Here is a 21,929-nt window from a genome sequence, read left to right as displayed (position 1 = left end):
TCGGAATCCATATGAAAGGGCATAGTATGAGGTGTATGCTAGAGACTACCAAATTCACATCGCAATTGCAATGCAGTCTTATACTGCATAATGCAGTCCAGTACAGTATGTACTTTGAAAGAAAGAAGTGGTAATTGAACACAATTTTAAGATATTAGTTGCCCTTACATATTGTGATTGGGAAGAATCAGGGCCATCTTTGGGTACAACTGAAATAGCAGATATGCTTAATGATTGCGCACCTGGTTTGTCCTGTCAGTTATCTACAGGGTAAGGACAGCAGAGGTGAGAGCCCCACTGGGGCGCAGTGGTCGTATGGTGGTATGATGTTGAAATACACTTGGAAACGCTACAGGTGGAGCCCGGAACAGAGGTTTCCGGTTCAGGAAAGCAGACGGTGCAGGAATGAGGCAGAGCTCAGTAGGGTGACGAAGGGAACAGGACAGATATGGAATCAGGACAGAATGGATGGCAACAGTTTGAAGAAATACTGCCTGAGGCGCAGAACAGATTTATCCCAGGAGTTAGTACATCAAAGGCGAGGAAGCCGGAGCCCTAATGGTTTAATGAATTGGTTTAATGATAATTTTATTAAATTATCAAAAGGAATAGGATGTGGTGAAGGAAAAAATAATCGACTGAATTGGTAGCAATGGTGGATGGCTTAGTGGCTAATATGGCTGCCTTGCAGTGTTGGGGCCCTGGGTTCGATTCTGGCGCTGGGTTTGCTATCTGTGTTTGTATGTGTCAAATCCAAACCCCATAATTACAGTATACACAAGTCCGAGTTACAGATAAATTAGTGGACATGATTAAAATAAGCTAATGGCTCATCATGAATTTTGGTTTCACTGCTATGAAGACAATAAGAAGAGGACACACGGGTCCTTCTACGCCATTAGGAGGAAGTTCTACAATATTGACCCCCTCATTCATAAAAATCTGGCTGCCAACACTTGAAAGTATTATTACAGCTTTAGGTGACTGAGAAGTGTCTCTTAGATTTTGGATAAAGGTTGTGAGACTTGGAAGAGAAAATACTTCTAGATTCAAAGCTGAAAGGATATCTGCTGATGTCTGGGGGGTCCGATGAGCAGAAACAATTGTAAAGATTATCTTTGTATACTGTACCTAGGTAAGTTCTGGCTTAATGATTGTCAACGAGCAGTACAGAAACACACAATATAAGACCACATGAAGAACACAAAAGTAAAAGAAGAAACAATAAGAAGGGAAGACGAGAGAGGAGAGAGGAGTGGGGACTTGCAGATTGTGCCCAGCGAGAGCCCCTACTTCATGGTCATGCAAACCAAACCTGACCGGAACCTTACTAAAGAGAAAGGTTGCTATTCTGTGTTTTTAGGGAACTTGGGTTTCCTGGGTAAAAGATACCTCAGTTAGAAATGTCTTTCCTGCTTAGGGTGCATTTTTATGGATAGGGATATAGGCTCCTATTTATTTTGTGGCATCCAGGGTGCAGAGAGAGAGAGAGATTTAACTGCAGGTTGCATTGTAGTTAGAAGGCAGCTTATCTCTTATGTGGCCTCTGTAGGCATTAGGAGTTTAATGCTTAGTCTGCATGGAAGTTTTTTCCATGCAGTCTGGAGTTTTTTGGGTGACCAGAATGCCTTGTTTGTAAATACTGTACATACAGTAGACTAACTTGTGTGTTATATGTTTTGTAGTGTGTAGTGTAGTTTGTATTATAGTCATTTTAATAAATATTTGTTTAACCTAGTGTGTCTGGATTGTTACTCCTCTCACCACAGCTGAGCCAGAGAACAAAGAATTCATGTGCCTCTAATTATACCAGCCGGGTTTATTAATAGAAATCACTTTCAAGTTGGGGGTTATGAATAATTATTTCACTCATTGACTAAACCGCTCAGTCAATTCTTGATTTTCAACATTTTAGTAACCACCCATTTGTAACAATATATTTTCAAACCATAGTCCTGTATGACAATGAAGTGTGGGGGCCAATCACAATACAATATTGGCCACACCTGAGAAACAGTGATAAGAATTCCTACATGGCAAGGCCCTGCTAAGCCAAGAATGTAGCCCACAGAAGAGCTCCTGAGACACTGGCTAACCCCAGGCCAACAAGAACAACACAGATCCCAGTCAACCAAATCACAGCACAAGCCAGACAACACTGCCTTACCCACTGGGACACACACACAAACACAACACAAACCTGAATGCTACAGGACCCTAAACACTAGCTGAGTAAGAGACAGCAAGGAGAAACAGTCCCTGACAAAGTACAGGCTGAATGACACCATTTTGGGCATAGAAACTGGAGACAGGCACACTTGGATGTCCAGAGAGATCAGGTTGTGCTCCCTCTACCAGCTAGGAGAAGCAGAGACGTAGATGCACTTTCTGCTGCAGTGTGAGAAATACTCTGGCACTAGACAAACATTCTTCCCTAAAATAACAAATCTAATCCCAGAATCCCCACACCTGCCAGAACCAGAACAGCTCCCAGTCCTACTGGGGGAGGGGGGTGGGAACTCGATAGAGCTGGCTGCTTGGGATCTTCTCTCCTGTCCCAGCCTGAGGAGCAGACAGCGAGCCTGTCCCGCAATAATGTTTTATGTGATGTATGTAACTGTTCAATAACATTTATAAACTTCCGAAAAATGTTGTGTTAATTGCATCTGCTTTGTCAAAACTGTAATTTATCGGACATTCTAATTAAGTGTGTTGAATTTGAATTTGAGGACACTCGCATTCAGTTCCAGATCACGTCAGGCACTGCAAGACTACGGTTTCTTCACTTGACACGTGTCTATCAGATATTAAGATATGGATGCACTACAACCTTCTAAAGATGAACAGTGACAAGATTGAGGCTGTGCTTAAACCCAGATGATCAAAAGTCTCTTAATCAAACCAATAACAATAATTCCGTCTCCCTGTCCCGGGGACGTCGGACTTCCATTTGATGGGCGTTGTCCATCTGTAATTAGATTTCCGTGGCAGGCTGAGCAGGACGTTGCTCATGTCTTTGTCACTTGGCTGCCGTGGATCCTTACTTGCCGGAGAGCCACGCGGCTCGCTCAGCTGGCTGCAGGGGGTTCCCGAAGCCGGGCCTGGTCTCTGAGCCCCTCACCGCAGTGCTGGAGTCTTGGCACTGGTTACCCGTGTGGTTTTTTTATCAGACATCAAGGTAACAACTACAGTATAACAGGTAAGGTCCTCCATGGGTCGGGACCAGCCCCACATCAAAGGTTACTGACTACACTCCGTGAAGTCTGATACACAGACATCTTTAACCTGCTGCACCCCCCCAGTATGCTTCAGACACTCTTAGACAGCAGCACTGTCTTTACAGGTGCTCTGTTTCTTAGTCTCTTATTTAATGAAATCTTGCATATGTTTTTTTAAAATATTTTTTAAAGAGCTCTGGGATACCTAGGCATGAAGAGCACTATACAAGAATACTTCCTTATAGGATTGTTGAACTGGATTGAATGAAGTCTATTTTATAGAAACAGGGTACACAAATAACTGCCACAGATGTTGACCCCCTTAGCGCTGGATAATTTAAGCTTTTGTAGCCGACTACGCCGCCTAGCAATTTTCAGCATACTAGGACCCTTTTCCCCACATAACAGGCTCTATATATCTCTATATCTCCCTGGACCACCAGTGCACTCACAGAGCAGACTGCAGTCATGCAGTCATCCTGCATAATTACACTTTTTATTAGAGTTCATCACTCTACCCATCACACAGGACCCGTTTCTATAACTGCCCACCCAACACGCAGAACCACCAGTGGCACTTTCTCACAGAGCAGTACAAGAACCCCCAGACCCCCAAGAGCTGTGGTGTAGACTGCATTTCCAGAGCCCTTAACCAGGGCTCACTGTACAAATACACACATACACACGCGCACACACATACATGTACATAGACACGCACATGCACATAGGCACATACACATAATTGCACGTCCTCATGCAGATACACATACATACACGCACATACACCTGGGCAAGAAGGACCTTTGATCAATGGGAAGCTCAAGAACAAGGACAGACCACCCTTATGGAGACACTGGCCATTCAATGCAACATTAAGGTCACTGTGGTCCCTGACACCTGTGGGCTCCATGCACGTTTTTTCTCTCTGGGACATGAGATCAAACAGCAGATTGATTCCGTGTCTTAAATTAACCTCCATGTGGTTGAGATCGGGATCTGCTGTCTCCTGCCTCTTGAACCCTGGGCTTGACTTCAGACTGGGGTGACTTCTGCTATGGAGTTTGCTGCCCCCTCCCTGTGCATGTGGGAGTGTTTTCCAAGTGCTCTGCTTTATTCCCACATCCCTCACGTTCATGCGGACTAGATGAATATGCTTCTCCAAGTTCTTCTTGCACGTTTGAGCACAGTATGTGTGTGTCTGTGTGGGCCCTGGCGTCTTGAGAAGGGAGTGCAGCCCCACCTTGTGGGTGAACTCTGGGATGTCTTGACCCTGGACAGGCCTGAGTGATAGATGGGCAGAGGGAAAAGCAGAACTCAGTGTGTCTCGGAGTGAGCTGGCCGGGTTTAACAGCTTAAAGACAGGTTCTGTCTGGGCAGTCTCTCAGAGACGTCACCAGCCAGGCTGGACGAGAGGCTACACAGGGCCAACCTTTCTGGTGTCCACTTCAAGCTAGAAAACAATGTCCTGTAACAGTCCTATACCCGAGTTGAGTTCGTCCGGGATAGTATTTAATATGATTTTTGTTTTTACAAAATGCTGGACAAACTGCATTTCTTCTTATCTAGCATTCTTAGATATTTTAAAATTTCCTAGCACACGCATTCTCCAGAAAATGCCAATAGTGGCACAAGAAGTTCAAGCAGGCAGCTGGGTCAGAATGCTTAGGCTGCAAAGGAACATTTAAAGGTGTATTCCCTGCTGAAAAGAGAAGAAAAGAGACACAACTTTTCTGCTATGTAGCCTTTTTCAGGTGTCATTAGGACACTTTTTGTTCTATAATAGAGGCAGTCCATGAGATTAGGAGGTTAAATCAAAGTTGAATCAAGCACCAAATTTAGGTAAGCCAGACATTCAGGTAGGGGGCTGAATTTATGTGATAGTTGTATAATAATCCAATTCAAGCTTTATTATCTTCTGGGGAAAAATGTTTTATGTCAAAGTCAAATACAGCAATACATCAACAACATCATCAACAGATACAGTACAGCAGTGTTTCAGAAGATAAGGGAGTTCCTTTATGTTGAGAGAGAGATTGCAGAGGTAGTGAAAGATTTCCTAAATCTATTCCCGTGACACAGGGGACACAGAAGCGTGCAATTAAAAAAATATATCTTTTTATGAGAATTTATCGTTTTTTATACTTTTTTCCCTTAAAGCAAAACAATGCAAGACGTTTTCATGTTTATTTCATCTCACAACTACGCATTCGACCTAAAATGTGGAACTAGAAGTTTGTATTTTACTCAGATGAGTGCAAAAGACATTCCACTACCATCATGCCTTAACACTTAAATAAGAAATAAGAACATCCTGATTATATTTTCTATAAAAGAAGAGCAGAATAGGCGAGGACTGTGATTTAAACCAGACAGACTCTGCTTTGACGGTCTATAGACACTCGGCGTCTTCGCGAAGCACTAAGAAACCAGAGACCTGAAGCAACAGGTCCCGCTCTCTCCACATGGCACAATCCTGAAGGAGTCACCCAGAGGCTGGGAGAAAACCAGACACCCGTCCCTCCCCACCTCCCCTGTCACTTTTGCCCAACCCCCACAATAAACACCGATCCCTCCCTTCCCCTCTCCCCTCAACCAAGCTTGATTCCACGTACCACCTCCCCCCCCCCCCTCCCAACGCTCTGCATGTCGGGATCTGTAGTCCATTGAGCTGTGAAAGCCGGCGCAACCTCGCCCGTTAAAAAATACAACTCCCGGCTCTCCCTTCGCGAGCGGCGGCTCCCCCCCCCCACAGCCAATCTGAATGCGGCGGGGAGGGGAAGGGGGGCGGGACGTCCGCCCATCAGAGAAGACCGCTCCTCTCTTCTGTTTCAGAAAACAGCGCTAATTTGCCGGACCGGGGGCTGGCGGCTCTGCTGTAAGGGGCAGGAGGGCGGGCTGGCAGTAGACGTGCGGGCGGCGGTACGGGCCGACGACGGGGCCCGCCGCCTGCTGAGCTGGGCTCTGCGAGCGGGGGCGTCGCCCTCCGGGGGCCTTCAGGTTCGGCTGTGCGCGGCCCTGGCGAGTGGGTGGGCCCCGTGCGCGGCCGCCGTAATTGAAAACTTGCACTCGGACGTATTAAATATTAATTACGCAGGGACGGGGGGGGGTGGAGCAGCCCGGAATGAGACGAGCGGATCCCGACACGGAGTGCTTCGCGGGCCGTTAGCGGGCCGGGACCCCCGTGGGTGACAGATGGGTGTCCGGAGCCTGGCCTCCTCTCGGGCGAGCTAAGCGCCGCCCTTCCCGGCGGGAGTGTCTGTGAGCAGCCGGGCCTGCCGATTGCCGCGGCCGCGGAGCGACGCCACAGCCCCACAGCACTCATTCGTGGAAAATAGGCCGTCCTTCTCCGGGCTTCAGCCAGCCTCTGATCCACAGCGTCCGGCCTTTTTTCTTAAACAACTCCTCTCTTGTGTTTTTATTAATGCGGGATGAGCGGTACGTTCCCCTCCTCCCCTCCTCCTTTTTCCCCTCCCTCCTTCCTGCTCCCCTCTCATCCTTTTTTTTTTTCCAAAGCTTTTTTAAAAATATATTTATGTATTTACTGTTTTAACAGCAGCTCGGATTGACCTGCTCGCCTTTTTTTTTTAAATGTCTGCAAGAGACAACCTCTTTTAGGGTGTTACTTTATATCTATTGGGTCGGGTTTCGAAACACGTTTATTTATTTATTTCCCCAAAAAAAAAGGAAGATGACCATGGCATGAGAAATACCTTGATTGATTGCAGTGAAAAGTTTTTGCGTTCTCTTCCTTTTTTTCCGCTGTCGTAAGAAAGGCTACGATAGAATAATAGCGATTGTTTTTTTAAAAAAAAAACATGTTTTATTTTTTCAGATCAAAAGAAGGAAACAATGTCGTCAGAAGGAGGGAAATCATCTGGCGGTGATTATGCTAATAAAGGCAAAACTTCGGGATCCCAGGTAATAAGATTAATATCGCAGGGAGGCTTCTAGCGAGCTGTCTCGCTTTTTTTTCATTGCAATTAAGCAAAAACCACTTCCTGCACGATTTACTCTCTTTGCTTTCGTTTAGGCGCTACATGTGTGTCTTGTGTGTCGCTACAGTGTTACTGCTGTTGCCTGTCAGCGCTCTGTTGAAGAAAAGAAAACAAAAAATATATCGGAGATTCCTCCCCCTCCCCCGTCTTGGTTTGGGAACAATAAACCAGTTTTTAAAAAACGCATCCGTTGTTATTCTTGGCGAACGGGGGTTTGATTCCACGGAAGATTAAAAAAAAAAACCCCGTCAAACAGTCCCGTTATGTGGAGGCGCAGCTCTGGTAATAGAGGAGCCGACTGTGTCCGTCTGCTGTTCGTCACCTTCCTGGTCCGCTGGACTGATCTATCCTCCGTCTCCCCAGTTATCTCAACTGCATGCATTTTTGCGTCTTTTTTTCTCTTACCCCTCGGTGCAAATTCTTAATTCACACCCCCTCCCGTCCCTTAAACCCGCCCACACTTCTTGGCTTTTCCCCCCTCTCTCTCTCCTGTGTGGTTATAGGAGGCGCAGCCGTCTCCCCTCGCCCTGCTGGCCGCCACATGCAGTAAGATAGGAGGGGCTCCGGGAGAAGCGCCGGCGCAGCAGCAGCAGCACCAGCAGCAGCAGCACCAGCAGCAGTTCATCCTCGACCCGAACCAGGGGCTCGTCCAGCTGCAGAGCCCGCCCCAGCATCTGGACCTGGTCACCACGCAGCTGGGCAGCGGCTGGCAGATAGTGGCAGCCTCCCCCGCCGTCCCGAAGGAGAGCATCGCCCAGGCGAGCGCCGCCGGAGCCGGCAGCGCAGCGAGCAGCAGCAGCAGCAGCAGCAATGACGGGAGGAAGGTTAAAGCGGCCGGGCAGCAGCAGCAGCTCCAGGTCATACAGGTGCAGAACATGCAGAGCCCCTCCGGAGGCATCCAGTATCAGGTGATCCCGCAGATCCAGACCGTGGACGGCCAGCAGATCCACATCAGCTCCGGCCACCCCGCGGCTCTCGGCGTGCCGCAGGAGCAGATCCAGCTCATCCCGGCCGCCGGCGGCCAGGCGATCATCGCGGCGCCCAGCAGGGCGCCCTCGGCCGGGCTGGTGGCCCAGAGCGCGTCCGGCCCGGCCGTCCCGTTCCAGCTGCGGCCGGGCATGTCCTTCCCGCTGCAGCTGCAGACCATCCCCGGCGCGCAGACGCAAGTGGTGACCACGGTGCCCATCAACATCGGCGGCGTCACTCTGGCTCTGCCGGTGATCAACAACGTGGCCGCCGGGGGAGGGTCTGTCCAGCTGGTCCAGCCCCCCGACGCCGGGGTCTCCAATGGGAGCCAGCTGGTTTCCACGCCCCTGTCCACGGCTGTCAGCACCATGCAGGAATCCCCCGCCACTCCCACCTGCACGGCCACCTCCGCCGCCCTGCCCAGCAGCGACACCCTGGCCGCGGCCCCGGCGGAGGGCGGACAGGACACCGCCGCTCCCGAGGGCGCGTCCTCGGAGCCGGAGCCCCCGAGCGCCCCGCCGGCCGAGCCGGACCCCCCGGGCCCGGTCCAGTCCAACGGGCTGCAGCCGGAGCCGCCGGGTCAGATCCAGCAGGTGCAGATCGTGGGGCAGCCCGTGCTACAGCAGATCCAGATCCAGCAGCCCCAGCAGCCCCAGCAGCAGCTCATCCAGGGACTCTCGCCGCAGGCCATCCAGCTGCAGCCCGGACAGGCCCTGCAGAGCTTGCAGCTCCAGGCGGTGCAGAGCCCGGCCCAGGTGCTCATCCGGGCGCCGACCCTCACCCCGTCCGGCCAGATCAGCTGGCAGACGGTGCAGCTGCAGAACATCCAGGGCCTCTCGCCCGGCGTGCAGGTGCAGAGCGCCGGCGTGGCGCCGCAGCTCACCCTGACGCCCGTGACCACCAGCGCCAGCGGGGGCTCCTTCGCGCAGATCACCCCGCTGGCCCTCAGCGGGACCCCCATCACGCTGAGCGCGGCGCAGCTGACGTCGGTGCCCAACATCCAGACCGTGAATATCGCCAACCTGGGCGCCGCCGGCGTGCAGGTGCAGGGAGTCCCCGTCACCATCACCGGCGTGCAAGGTAAGGCGCGACCACCGCAGCGGGCGTGAGCTGCACGGGTCCCGTCGAGGCACCAGCGTGCTCGAGTAGGGGGGGTGTGTGTGTGTGTGTGTGGGGGGGGGTAGATCGAGTTAATTTCTGGTGTTGGCGTGCACGAGGATTGGTTTAGCGCGTCGCCGGTCCACGTGTCTTGGCGCTGGCCGGTTCTGGCTGGTGCAGAAGTTGCTGTCCGTGCAGCCGCCCTGGGGTGATGGCTTTCCTTCTGAGAGCAGTCAGGCAAACCAGGGAAAACGGCGCTTTGGTGTCCCCCCCGGGGACGGAGACCGCTGCGGTGTTAAATTTGACATGTTTCGTGTTGGCCGTTGGGTGGCTGGAAGCTGGTAACCTATCTTTATCCGTGGGAGAAGGAAATTCAAGAGGTCGTGAGGCGGGTCTCCAGCTGGCTTTCCGTCAGTTTTGAGCCGTGCAGCAGCATCCAGCTGGAAAGCCAGTCAAAACGCTCAGTCTGGAATTTCCTCTGTGCAGCGTCACAGATCTACAGCACCAAGTTGATGTCTGCCCAGAAATGTCTGATCCAGATTCCCCCTATTCAGAAGGAATAATGACTTTAGTTAGGGTTGCAGCAAGCCCAGATAAACCTGCCCGCATACCAGGATTTAGTTGATCAGTACACATATTAGATAGTCATTTAAAAATAAACTTAAAACTTGTCTCTCCCTTATTATTTTATCACTGCAGTCAGTCAGTTTTCAGTTTATTATGATGTATTATGGCCGTTTGGGGAAATTACTTTGATGCGTTAAACCCTTGTTTTTCCTGAAGCATCGCCAAAGCATAGTCATTGTGAGGAGGAGACTGTAGGGTGTGGACTTGAGAGGATCTACACCCTGTGACGTGTAGATGTCCCACCATGCTCCTTGCTGAAAGCTTTTTAAATGCACTGTGGGCCCTGATTAACGCTCCTTCAAAATGTCATCGGCTGGTTCAAACATTAATTTCTCACAGGAACATAAGAAAAGTTAGTCTGGCCCAGATCCTGTTATTTAGTGTTTAATTAATCCAAGGATCACTTCCAGTTGTTACTGTCTTACTAGGGTATCAGTTTCTACAACACTGCCAGGCAGCTTGTTCCAGACTCCCACAGCCCTTTATGTAAAGTAGCACGTCCTGTCCTGGTAGGAGGATCTCATTCACCTGTTCAAAGAAGAAACCAGGGTGTCAGCTCCAGCAGCAGAGCTGGGCAGCTTGTTCCAGACTCTCACAACCTGTTTCTATTCGGTTTGCACAAGTTGGCTGCAATGTTTGCGTTGTTTGGCATCCAAACCAAGACCTTGAATTGCACATGACTATTGCTGACAATAGTATTTTCCACATGAAGAGCTCAGCCAGTTTTCAAAGAGGCACTGCTCCAATTACAGCTTTGTCTCGGATCATGTCTTTTAGGTGAATGGGTACCACTGCATCAGAACAGCATGAATTTGACTATGCAAAAGTCCATTGTTTGTAACAGAAATGATTAATGTTTGATATGTGGGCAAAGGAAGTGATTGCAAACACATCCAGACATCAGAGGACAAGTGTTTCCTGTGCTACACTTGCTGCACTGGTGGGGGCAGTATGAGGGACAGCAAAGGGAGGTTTTTCTCTTAATTTTTATTTTCTAAGATTTCTTACGTCTCTACTAGCTGTTTTTCCTCGTCTTAGTGCTTGTCACCTATGACAGCTTGAAGAATGTAAGAGGTTCTAGACCAGAGGGGGCCTTTTGGCTCGTCTCGTTCGTTTGGTAGTGAGTCGTTAACAGATCCCAGGGTCTCCTTCAGCTGTTTCGGGTTATTTGCTTCGACAGCATGGCTGGGCAGCTTGTTCCAGACTCCCACAGCCCTGATGTGTGGGTTGGTTTCCCAGCTGTAAATACAGTCCCCTGTGGTTTCCGCTTGCGCCCTCTGGTTTGTGTTTCAGCGTTCATTCCGGAGAGATCCGTGGGGTTGACTGTGAGGATTGTGAACTTGTGTATTTCAGTATACTCAGTCTCCCCGTAGTCTTCTCCGCCCAAGACTAGAAACGTTCAGCCTGTTGGTGTTGGAGATTCCCCTAAAGGACTGGAAGCTGTCTGGCTGCCTTTCTCTGGGATTTACCAGAGCAGCAGTATGTTTTCCAAAGTGTACAATTCTCTAAATGTGACCTAAGTAGTGCGTTATGCAGTTTTAACATAACATCCCTTAATTAAAATGATGTGTGTCTAACTATATATTCTAGTATATAGTGTCACACGTAAAGCGTTGTCGTAAGTAGCCTCTTCTAGCTCAGCATTTCCAATTTTGTATTTATATTTTATATTTTTGCTCTGCACTTGTCTATATGAAGTATCACCTGCCAGAGGTTTGCCTGGTCTTTGATTTTGTTTAATTATTTTTTTAATTGATTTGATTTAATTTACTTCGCTGCTTCTACAATGTTTTGCTGGTCATCCTAATTTGTGTCACCTGCAAATCTGGACTCTAGACCATCGATTGAATTTCCTGACAGCTGTGGTCCAAATACAGATCCCTGTGGTACCCCAGTCATCGCGCCACCCCTACTTGATCTATCTGAGTCGTATCTTTTCTACAATGTGGTGACTAGAACTGTGCTTGTTATTTTAAATGACACCTTGCTAGTACTTGAAAGGAAAAGACTAAAAGCTACCTTAGTGTCATGCGCAGTTGCTGTTGAGCACATCGGCAACCCTCTGCTAATTCCCGTTCAGTTCGTGCGCTTCATAGTCTTGTAATCGCAAAGCCAAAGTGGGACAAAATGACTCTTCCGATGGACAGCTCTCTTCTAACACATGAAAGACACCAGCTGCTGCGCTCTCGACGCTGCTGCGCCTTCTCTCCATCCTGCGTCTGTGACGCAAAGCAGCTTTAGTCAGCGGAGTAACGCCCTCCTGGATGTGATGTCGCAGACTGAAGCAGTAGAGTCTAGCAGCCACATGAGAGACCCGGACAGGGCGCAGACTCCCACAGCATTTTAAAGCAATTGCAGATGTCCAGATTGGTGTCCTGCCTGTATGTGTTTTTGACTGCGGGTGGAGCAAGTAAGCAGTGAGATGTTATGTTCAGGATGGCATTTTCTGAATCCAAGAAAAATACAAGCAATTTTGGAATTTTATAAGCAGGAAGTGTAGCAGCGTCATGACTTTTATAAAGCAGATTTGGGCTGTAGTAATTCCAGAAGGAAGAAGTAATCAAGTTGAGATTGTTGTATCCAGTCACATAAAAGCAGACAGTGTAAGTCCATATGATACATTGCCTTTGGTTACTTTTCTGAACAAATTGAAGGTTTTATAATCACATATAGGATTTAATCATGTGCAAGTGACACTGAACTGAAAAGAGGAAGTCCTGAGCCTTGTCATTCTGAAACATCCTGTGTGCTGCAGCTCCAATGCAGCATTAAAATCTTGCAGGATAGGTGTTTTATAGTTTTTTACTTTTGATTTTAAATGAACCTACAAATATTATTGTTTCAAAAAACAGTTACCTAAGCATTGTCCCATTGTATGGCTCTAACAAAGTTCAGCAAAATGACACAATATTTATTTAAAAATGAAACATATTTAAAATCACATAAATGTTTATTGTGGCATATTACTCCAGGGGTACCTACTCTTTTGTAATGGAGTCAATTCGTAAGTACTGTCCCAAAAAGTGACTTCAAAATACACATCTGTTTTTAATAACCAAGCATAGCATACAAAAGTCCATCAGTCCATGTAGAAAAGAATGTGCATTTTTAAGAAAAACATCACCAAGAAAGTAGAAAATCAGTTGGTTATGAAACATTTTGAGATTTATGGTTTAGGCCATAAGTCTTCAGTAGAAGCAGAAAAATAGATCATCTGTATTTCTATAAAAATACATTGAATACATCCTCGAAGCTAATTTCAAGATTGGCAGATTTTCTGGATTTAAAAACATTGTAAATATCTTTACAATGCATTGCACCGTAGCTGTGAATATACCAGTGATGCCCTCTTCGCTTGTACCTTCAAGACATGAAGACATTTTTATTGCACTGTAAAAGGTCTCCTTTATTTTAACCGTTAAGATGAAAGAAACAGTGTTGAGAAATATCTTAGAAGAGTCTGCTGCTTGTAGAGCTGATCACATGCTGTACAGATGTACTGTGAGTGTGGGTGCTGTTCTTTAACCCTGCCTTTTCTCATTAAAATACCCAAAGGCAAGTGTCAGCTCAGATTCTGATGGATCCATTTTTCATGCTGGTTTTCCACTCAGTCAGAAATGCATCTCCACCTCACAAACACACAGTGGTAGGGTTGGTTGGTGTCTCTGACCTGTATCTCCATGCCTGTGTATATATGTGTGTGTGTGGTGTGTGAATATACTGCATATGTTTGTGCGCACGTGGCTTGTGACACCCATCCAGGGTGTAATCCTATCTTGTGCTCTGTGCCCTCTTTGATGCCATAACCCTCACCCGGAGTAAGTGTTTTTCTGATACTGGATGATTATTGCTTGATAGTAGCAGCACAATTCTTGAAACCCTAGAGAGGCCCTGAGTTTTGGGGTTTTAAGAGGTCTGACTAATAAGGAAAGTGAAGTTCATGTTATTATTAATTTAAAGTCACACTTTAATTATAAACCATCGCTTAACACAATTTTTGTTAAAGGTCAGGTCACTGAAGCCATGGTTTCTTGACAAATCCTTTGTGAGGGCTACCAACACTCCATGTTTGGTAATGACAATGTTGATGAGGGCTAATGAAGAAAAGGTTTTTGAAATCATAATAATTCCTTAGACTTATATAGCGCTTTCCTAGACACTCCACTCAAAGTGCTTCACAGGTAATGGGGACCCCCTTCACCACCCCTAGTGTGCAGCCCCACCTGGATGATGCGACAGCAGCCAGAGTGCACCAGTACACTCCCCACACACCAGCTCACAGTGGGGAGAAGAGCAGAGTGATGAAGCCAGTTCAGAGATGGGGATTATTAAGAGGCCATGACTGGTAAAGGCCAGGGGGAAATTTGTTTAGCATATCAGAGTTGACACCTCTACACTTTACGAGAAACACCTTGGGTACAGCACTGTGTCCCCGTCACTATACTGGGGCATCAGGATCCACACATACTGCAGGGTGAGCGCCCCCTACTGGCCCTGCTAACACCTCTTCCAGCAGCACCTCTTAGCTTTCCCAGAAGTCTCCCATCCAGGTACTGACCACGCTCACATCTCCTGAGCTCCTCCAGTGGACTGCCAGTTGTGAGTTACAGGGTGATATTGTGTAATATTGTGGGTTACATGTATGAGTCGTACAATCATAATCATTTCATAACAGCAGCTGTTCCTCCTGAAAGATTAATACTCAAACTTAGAGGCAGTAGGTACCCATTGCAACGTGTGTTTGGAGTGAGAATTGGTTCAGCTGGTACAGCTGAGACATAAATTCAAGTTGATGTGGTGTAATTAGTGGTGTACCACAAGGATCTGTACTAGGACAACTATTGTTCTTAAATTATATCAATGATATAGTTGTAGTAGCAGTAAAAGACTTCAAGACTGGGCCAACACCTGGAAGATGATGTTTGAACACTGTAGAAACCACAAACTAAATACAAAGGGATTTAGATGAACCCCAAGGCTGGGGAAATGTGTTGCAAATAGTGTTTACTGAAAAAAGTGCAGGGATATATACGCAGGTAGCAGAAATGTTTATAAATACGAAAAGGGGAAAGTCTAACCTGGAAGAGACTACTTACAGCACGAGGATGGTTTAGGTGTTTGTTTACATTTAGAATAAATTAATATGCAACATTTACAAACAAATATAACATTTGAATATATAGTTAAAGTGAAGAATTCAAATTGCTGGATGTTAAACTAAAACAATTAGTAGTTAGAACAGGTATGATCTCATTGTGAATTTAGTATACAATTTTGGTTATGATGTTAGATAAAAGATATTGCTACTTTGGAATCAGTCCAGTGAAGAGCAGCGTAGTAGCTTCTGTGGTTTGAAAGGAGTGTGCTACACTGACAGGCTGAAGCAGCTGGACCACATGAGTTTCAAACAGAGAAGACAGAGGTGGCCTGGCAAAGCCAATCAGAGGAATCACAATCCAAGTGAATCTCAAGCCAGAGGTGTTTAAAGACTGAGAACAGGAGATGCCTCTTTACCCCAAGGGTTGTGGGAGGGGGGAACAAGCTGCCCAGCCGTGTTGTTTAATCGGGCACCCTAACGTCTCTCTGTGTGAGATCCTTGGATAAATTCAATGGCAAACAGGCTAGATGGTCCTCACGTCCCCCTTCATTTAAAACTGTTATGTTTTGTGAAGAGGTCATCAGGTCATTTCTTTGTGTATATAGTGACACTTGAGACAGGAGTGGGCATTAACTTAAACATCCATTCTAGTTGTGCATGGCTGAGGGATTTCATGTGAATCCATTCTGTTCCTCGGGTTATGGTAACCATGTAAATCATGACCTGGCCATTCAGTTTCATTGTAGCGCTTATCTACTGTGTGCAGTGCAGCTGCTAAAGGAAAGCTTGACTCTCTGATTGTGCAATTGCTTGGCTTAAATTCACCCTGACAACGTTTTACCCCTCAAACTGTGTTTAGTGTTGGGCAAATAGCAGCAGACGGATAGGGGCGATAGTGATAACAGCAAACACAAGACATTATTCTGTTGTGTTTTATGGTTTTGTCACTGATGAATATGCTTGAGGATTCCAAACCTGTTTACAAGCTTTAAGACTGCAGGCATTCAGGCACATTTGAACTGCTTGTCAATGGCATGTTCTTTGTAGTAATTTTGTAGTTTTTTGTTATTGAATTGAAGTGGAAAAACTACACAATTGTGATAGTCTTGCTTCTGTAGTCACAAAACAACTGCTTTTCAAACTGAATATATTCAATAAATTGTGCCGGAGTAATACCCCTTATATTTAGTAGTATGTATCTGTATTCAGGTACAAGATGCTTGACTCATCCATTGTTATTGAAAAGGTGCTTGTGTTGAACAGTTGTAAAAACCCTTTTCTATCTTCTTTATAAACTGAACATTTTTCAACCTAGTACTAGCTAGGATTGTAATTATAAAGACGAGCAGCTTTGAAAACACCTTCCAAATACTGAAAATACAGTTCTTTAAAAAATTCTTACAATGAGAAATCGCATATTTGTTATGAATGTGCAGTCTTGCATCTTACATCAGCTAAAACAAATAGCTCTGTTCTTTGCGCCTTTTCTGTTTGGCTGGGTAGACCAACTTCAGTTTCTGTCCATTAGTTGCGACAACAGGCAACAACAAATTCCAAAATGTAGTGTAAATTAGATCAAACAAAGAGCCCAGATTGCACGGTGCAGTCCATTAGGCTAAATACCTTACTGATCCAGTTGCACTGTGAGCGGATCGCAGAGAGACCAAATGTAATATTTCATGTGGCACACCTTTTCCCCAGATGTTGGATTTGACCAGTACTTGGGAGTCTGGCACTTCAAGAGTTCAGTCAGCAGCGTTGCTCAAAGCAGCACTTTGACTCTTCTTCTGCGCTGGCTCAGCTGTCCTGCGCCTTTCCAGTAAGAGAACTGAGTGTGAGCTGGCATCTGTGCCTCTGAACTGTCTGACCTTCAGCAGTACATCATAGTCCCAGAGTACAGCGCAGAGCTGGGGGTTGGTTATGGAGGTTCCTGTCTGGAACCGGGGTCTGTATTTCTGGTAGCATTTTGGGAGCTACAGTATTATATTATACAGTTCATACGCTGCAGATTTTCAAATGCAGTCAAAACTGGGATGTGAGAATGGATTATATGTGAAATACGCACAGTCCCCAACATCAGAACTGTGCATTTCCCATAAACGCCCAGGACTTACTGCTTGTGTAGCCAAGCTGAGGAAAAGCATGTGCAGGCTGTGACATCACGGTTTAAGAACCATCAGCCCACTGCTCTCAGACTGATGCTTTTGCAGTCCTGTCATGAATTCGGGTCCCTGCACTGACAGCTGTAAAGAAGAGAGGAGCGTGTTAAAGTGTGCGACGGAGGAGAGGGAGTGCGGTGCTCACCCGTGTCCTTGTCTACCCCCCCCACCCCAGGCCAGCCGCAGAGCCAGGACGGCGTGAAGGTGCAGCCCGCGCCGGTGACGGTGGCCGTGGGCAACATCACCAACGCGGCCCTGAGCGCCGTCAGCCCCGACCAGATCGCGCAGGTGCAGATCCAGCAGGGCCAGACCGCCTCGGACCAGGAGGGCCAGCCCAGCAAGCGGCTGCGCAGGGTGGCCTGCTCCTGCCCCAACTGTCGAGACGGCGAGGGCAGGCAAGTGCGGCCGGCCCGCCCCCGCTCTGTCCTCGCTCCGGCCCGCAGGGGGCGCTCGGAGGACACGGGCAGGCACGTGAGCGAAGGGCCAGGCTTCTCCGACAGCCGCTGTGGCCACCCCGAGCACCCCGGCTGCATGAACACATTGTGTCGATAAAGTGCCTGTCGGGTGATGGGAGAACAGTAACAGACCAGAGGAGGTTATTCAGCCCATTTGGTCAATTAGGGTGTTGGTAGTTAATTGATCCCAGCGCCTCGCCCGGCTGTTTCCTACAAGAAACCAGGGTATCGGCTTCAACAGCATGGCTGGGTTACCTCCATCTGTCCTGTCCACACCCGTAATTCACGGCACTACCCAAGAGAATCAGCGGAGAACCGAAGAGACTGTTGATCTCAGGGACGCTGGATCATTTGTTTTCTCTCTGCTGTTGATGTCTCCCCCCCCCCAGGAATAACAGCGAACCCGGGAAGAAGAAGCAACACATCTGCCACATCGAGGGCTGTGGGAAGGTCTATGGGAAGACGTCGCACCTGCGCGCTCACCTGCGCTGGCACACGGGGGAGAGACCCTTCGTGTGCAACTGGATCTTCTGTGGGAAGAGGTTCACCAGGAGTGATGAGTTGCAGAGACACCGCAGGACACACACAGGTAAGAGGGGAACGGAGACCAGTGAAGTACTTCACTGTTGCATGCTTGCTGCTCCTGCGGCCCCCCACTGCCCTGACTGGGGCCCCCCACTGCCCTGACTGGGGCCTAGCTCTGCACGCTTAGTGCCATGACTGCTTCAGTGCAGTACGGAAAATATTAAACAGAATAAGTCATTTTGAGATGTGTTCTGAATATTTCATGTAATAACATAAGATCAGGGCCTTTTACATTTTACGTTTATTTCTAGGAATACTTATCATAGTCTTCTGAAATTTATTTTTTAAGTGTCATTTTGAGCAGCATTTTTCTGGTGTGACAAATCATGAAGGGCCTCGATAATTCACCAATACAGCGATGCTGAAGCGTTTGTTCTGCAAAATACGAAAACGACTTGATAGTGGTCAGCATGATACTTGGGGAGGAAATTCATTCTGGACATACTAACACATCTTCTGGTTTTCTGATACCGCAAGAAGGAAATCTCAATAGCTTCCTGTTTCTCATCGCAGTCCCCTGTTTTTTTTTTTTTTCCCGTGCCCAGGTGAAAAAAGATTTGAATGTCCGGAATGTTCCAAAAGGTTCATGAGGAGCGATCACCTTTCCAAGCACATCAAGACGCACCAGAACAAGAAGGGTGGAGCAGCCCTGACCATTGTCACCACAGAGGACATGGAGGCCACAGTCAACGAGGTGCTGGGCTCCCCCAGGATTCTCACTGTGGCCTCGCTCTCCCAGGACTCCAATCCCACCACGCCCACCGCCTCCAGTGGCATGGAGGAGTTCTAGCCCGCGGAGTCGGGTCTGGGCGTCGCTCGCACCCAAGGTCACATGCCTTTCGAGATATGAAAGTGGACTGAAGAAAAAAATGTTCATGCACATCAGATTTTTTATGAGAGAGAAAGAATATGTACTGAGAAAAGTCTAGTAAAAAAATCTTTAAAAAAGATGTCTATATCGAGAGTCCGATAAGCACAATGACTGGGTAATGCCAGTGTGAGGGTAATGAAGTGTGCCACTAGGAAGGGTCGTTCTTTTGGGGGGGAAATCTATTTCTATGCACAAAAAAGGATTTCTAGCTTGACCTCATTAGTTAAAGCACGCATTAGTTTTAGTTTACTGGTGTGTCTTTCGTAACAGGCTTCAGTCTTCGGACGCGACCAAGGGTACAGACAGAGGAAGACAGGAGAGTCTTCATTTCAAACTCACCTCAGCTGCAGAAGAGCTGAGTGACCCCCCCACGCTGAAGCCCGGGGGGGTTCTTTTCATTCACTTGGGAAAACCAGGGAGGGGTCACAGTGAAAGGGTCCATCTGTCCGTACATGAGCAGCATGTAGAAGCCCTTAGAGCAGAGGCATACGACGGTGTCTCATTAAATCTTTTTCCTGAAGAACTGATCAGTTGGCTCTTTCCATTAACTTGGGAAAAATGATATTAGTTTGAGAGGAAAAAAAGCACAGACTGACAAATTTATAAATATCGCATACGTTTTTTTTTAGAAACGGACAATGTTAGATGCTGACTTTTTTAACAAAAAGATGTAAGCTGCCTCCTTAATTGTGCTTTACCAAGGAGGTGATACTCTGAAGACAATCTTTCTGAAACCATGTTTACATTAGAAAACAAAGGTCACGCTTTGATCTTTTATATTAAAGGCAGTTTGTTACACTCACCTCATTTTCAATAGAATTTAAAAGTATGTTTTGCTTTTCTGTTCATTTGAAGATACTAAAGTAACACATTAGGGACTAAATCGCCTTAATATGTAGAGAAGATGGAGACCCACTCTCCAGCTCCAGATAACCAGAGGGGCCTGCAGATACCTACTTTGGTTCCCCTGTGAAGAATCTGATGTTCATTGTGAGGTTGTGTTCCAAGTCCACTAGTGTGTCTTCAAAGGGATGTAAGACGGTGCCCAATTCCCATGCGGGCAGCAGCTGCTGCAGGCACAGGAGAAGGCGGGCACAGGTGTGCAATAGCTTTGAATGAAATGACCTTTTGTGCTTTGTTTTTTTTCCATTCCTTTTCCTGTTGTAATGTTGATGCCTCTGTCTCGCATTGTCTTAGAGCAGGCCCAATTAGCAATTATGATGTTAAAATAAGTTGTGCCAGTGCCGTTATAGATGTTAGTTTATGGAGATCTTATTTCAGTTATATTCATATATATATATAATGGCAGCATTAGGTGACTGTGTACCTTCTGGTTTATTTATCCTTATGTTCTTATTTGCCTTTTGCAAATTGAAAAACAAAGCTGTAGTGTATTGTAAGTTTTCCTATTCAGGATATAATGAGCAGCATGTTTTATTTATGTTTATATATTCAGGTATTGTACTGATAATTTTTAACCTTGTGGTCTTATTATATATGTAATAATGCCATCTTAATTTAACCTGCTTTTCTCTTACACAAGTATGTGTAAAAAAATAAAAATGTCAAAACTGTTTAAAACAGGATAATTGATACCAAACAATTGCAATGTTTTTGGGTAAGATTTTGTGTGACAGATAATTTTCCTTAATATTTTCTAGCAGCATCTCATTTGTAAATCTTTTTCTAAAACTTTTGTTTGTGTCATCATGACGTTTAATAACAGATTTTGCCAGATAAGCCTTAAAGGCTTTGGTTTATTGACATTTTTTTAAAAACGATTTGTACAAAAGTGATTTGTGGACAAAAAAGTTAAAAAAAAAAAGTTGCCTGCATAATATTTGCAAGTGACTAAATAAAACTTTAAAATAAAATCTTATATTTTGTGTGTGTGTGTGTTTGGTCATTAGGGTTTGTAGATCTTGTAGTTTACTCATAAAATACCAAATTGTTGACAGGATTAGAATAAATATCTTTCCTTACAATTACACATCAGTCAAGAAGGTAAGAAATACTGAACGTCTTCCCACTGTGGACACCTTCTGACACTTGCCTTTTTAGACACTGGATCTGCCTCCAGACCTACTGCCGTTTGCTGCTCCCCCACTTCACCACTCTTCCTGCACAGGTGCCGCCAGCTGGCGATGACCGGCTGGATGGCCGTGGATAGTGTCGTGATGATGGCACTGGTCAGCCGCCGCCACAGACGCTCTGTCGCTCTTGGGTCAGGAGAAAAGCCCACAGCTTTCGGTTGTGCCGTTGTAATCCTAGGACGGTGGTGGTCTTCATTGCCCTGCTGGAAAACAGTTCTGGGATGGAAAAGAAATGCTCCTGGCTCACATGCTTCATCAGTGTGTCACTGATTCTGCATCAAAGGCACGAACCTCCAGATTCAGAGAGTTTCTTCCCGCAAGCTGTCAAGATTACTGAACTCTACCCCTGCCACTGACTAAACTCATCTGCATTACTACACCTACATTACTGCTCACACTGGTGTGTTTTTTCCTCTTCTCACACTGCTTGTGCTGACTTGTTTTTTTTAAGTTGTATGTTATTTAATGTGTTGTTGCTGTTGCTGCTGCTGTTCTGTGTTTGTTTAGGCGATTCCTTAATGTCTTTGTATAGGAGCAGACACGTAAATAAGCATTTCATTGCCCTTGTGCATATGACAAATAAACTGAACTGAACCTGTGTGGGGAGACTCTGCTTTCACATCAACACAGTTCCAATGCACAGCAGGCTGAGTTGATCGATGTGACGGGCACGTAACGCTCACCTCCACACTTAACTTCCCATGAAGTCTGTCAAAGGCAAAGCAGCGTTCATCAGTGAATAAAAACACTCTCCGACTCTTTTT

General features: G+C 46.6%; 1 protein-coding gene across 1 annotated transcript; it reads left to right on the top strand.

The window, feature by feature from the left end:
• The first annotated feature begins 5,996 nt into the window (after positions 1–5,996).
• Positions 5,997–20,951, top strand: sp4 (sp4 transcription factor). The gene is made up of 6 exons (XM_088600398.1): positions 5,997–6,653; positions 7,051–7,136; positions 7,717–9,259; positions 17,337–17,556; positions 18,006–18,205; positions 18,747–20,951. The coding sequence occupies exons 1-6, from the start codon at positions 6,647–6,649 to the stop codon at positions 18,989–18,991; spliced, it is 2,301 nt and encodes a 766-aa protein (XP_088456524.1). The 5' UTR covers positions 5,997–6,646; the 3' UTR covers positions 18,992–20,951.
• Positions 20,952–21,929: the final 978 nt, after the last annotated feature.

The sequence above is a fragment of the Lepisosteus platostomus genome, chromosome 12 (assembly GCF_059453375.1).
Source record: "Lepisosteus platostomus isolate fLepPlt1 chromosome 12, fLepPlt1.hap1, whole genome shotgun sequence".
NCBI classification, from domain to species: Eukaryota; Metazoa; Chordata; class Actinopteri; order Semionotiformes; family Lepisosteidae; genus Lepisosteus; species Lepisosteus platostomus.
Note: the sequence above shows the minus strand (reverse complement) of the source record. Positions and strands in the feature narration are given on the sequence as shown.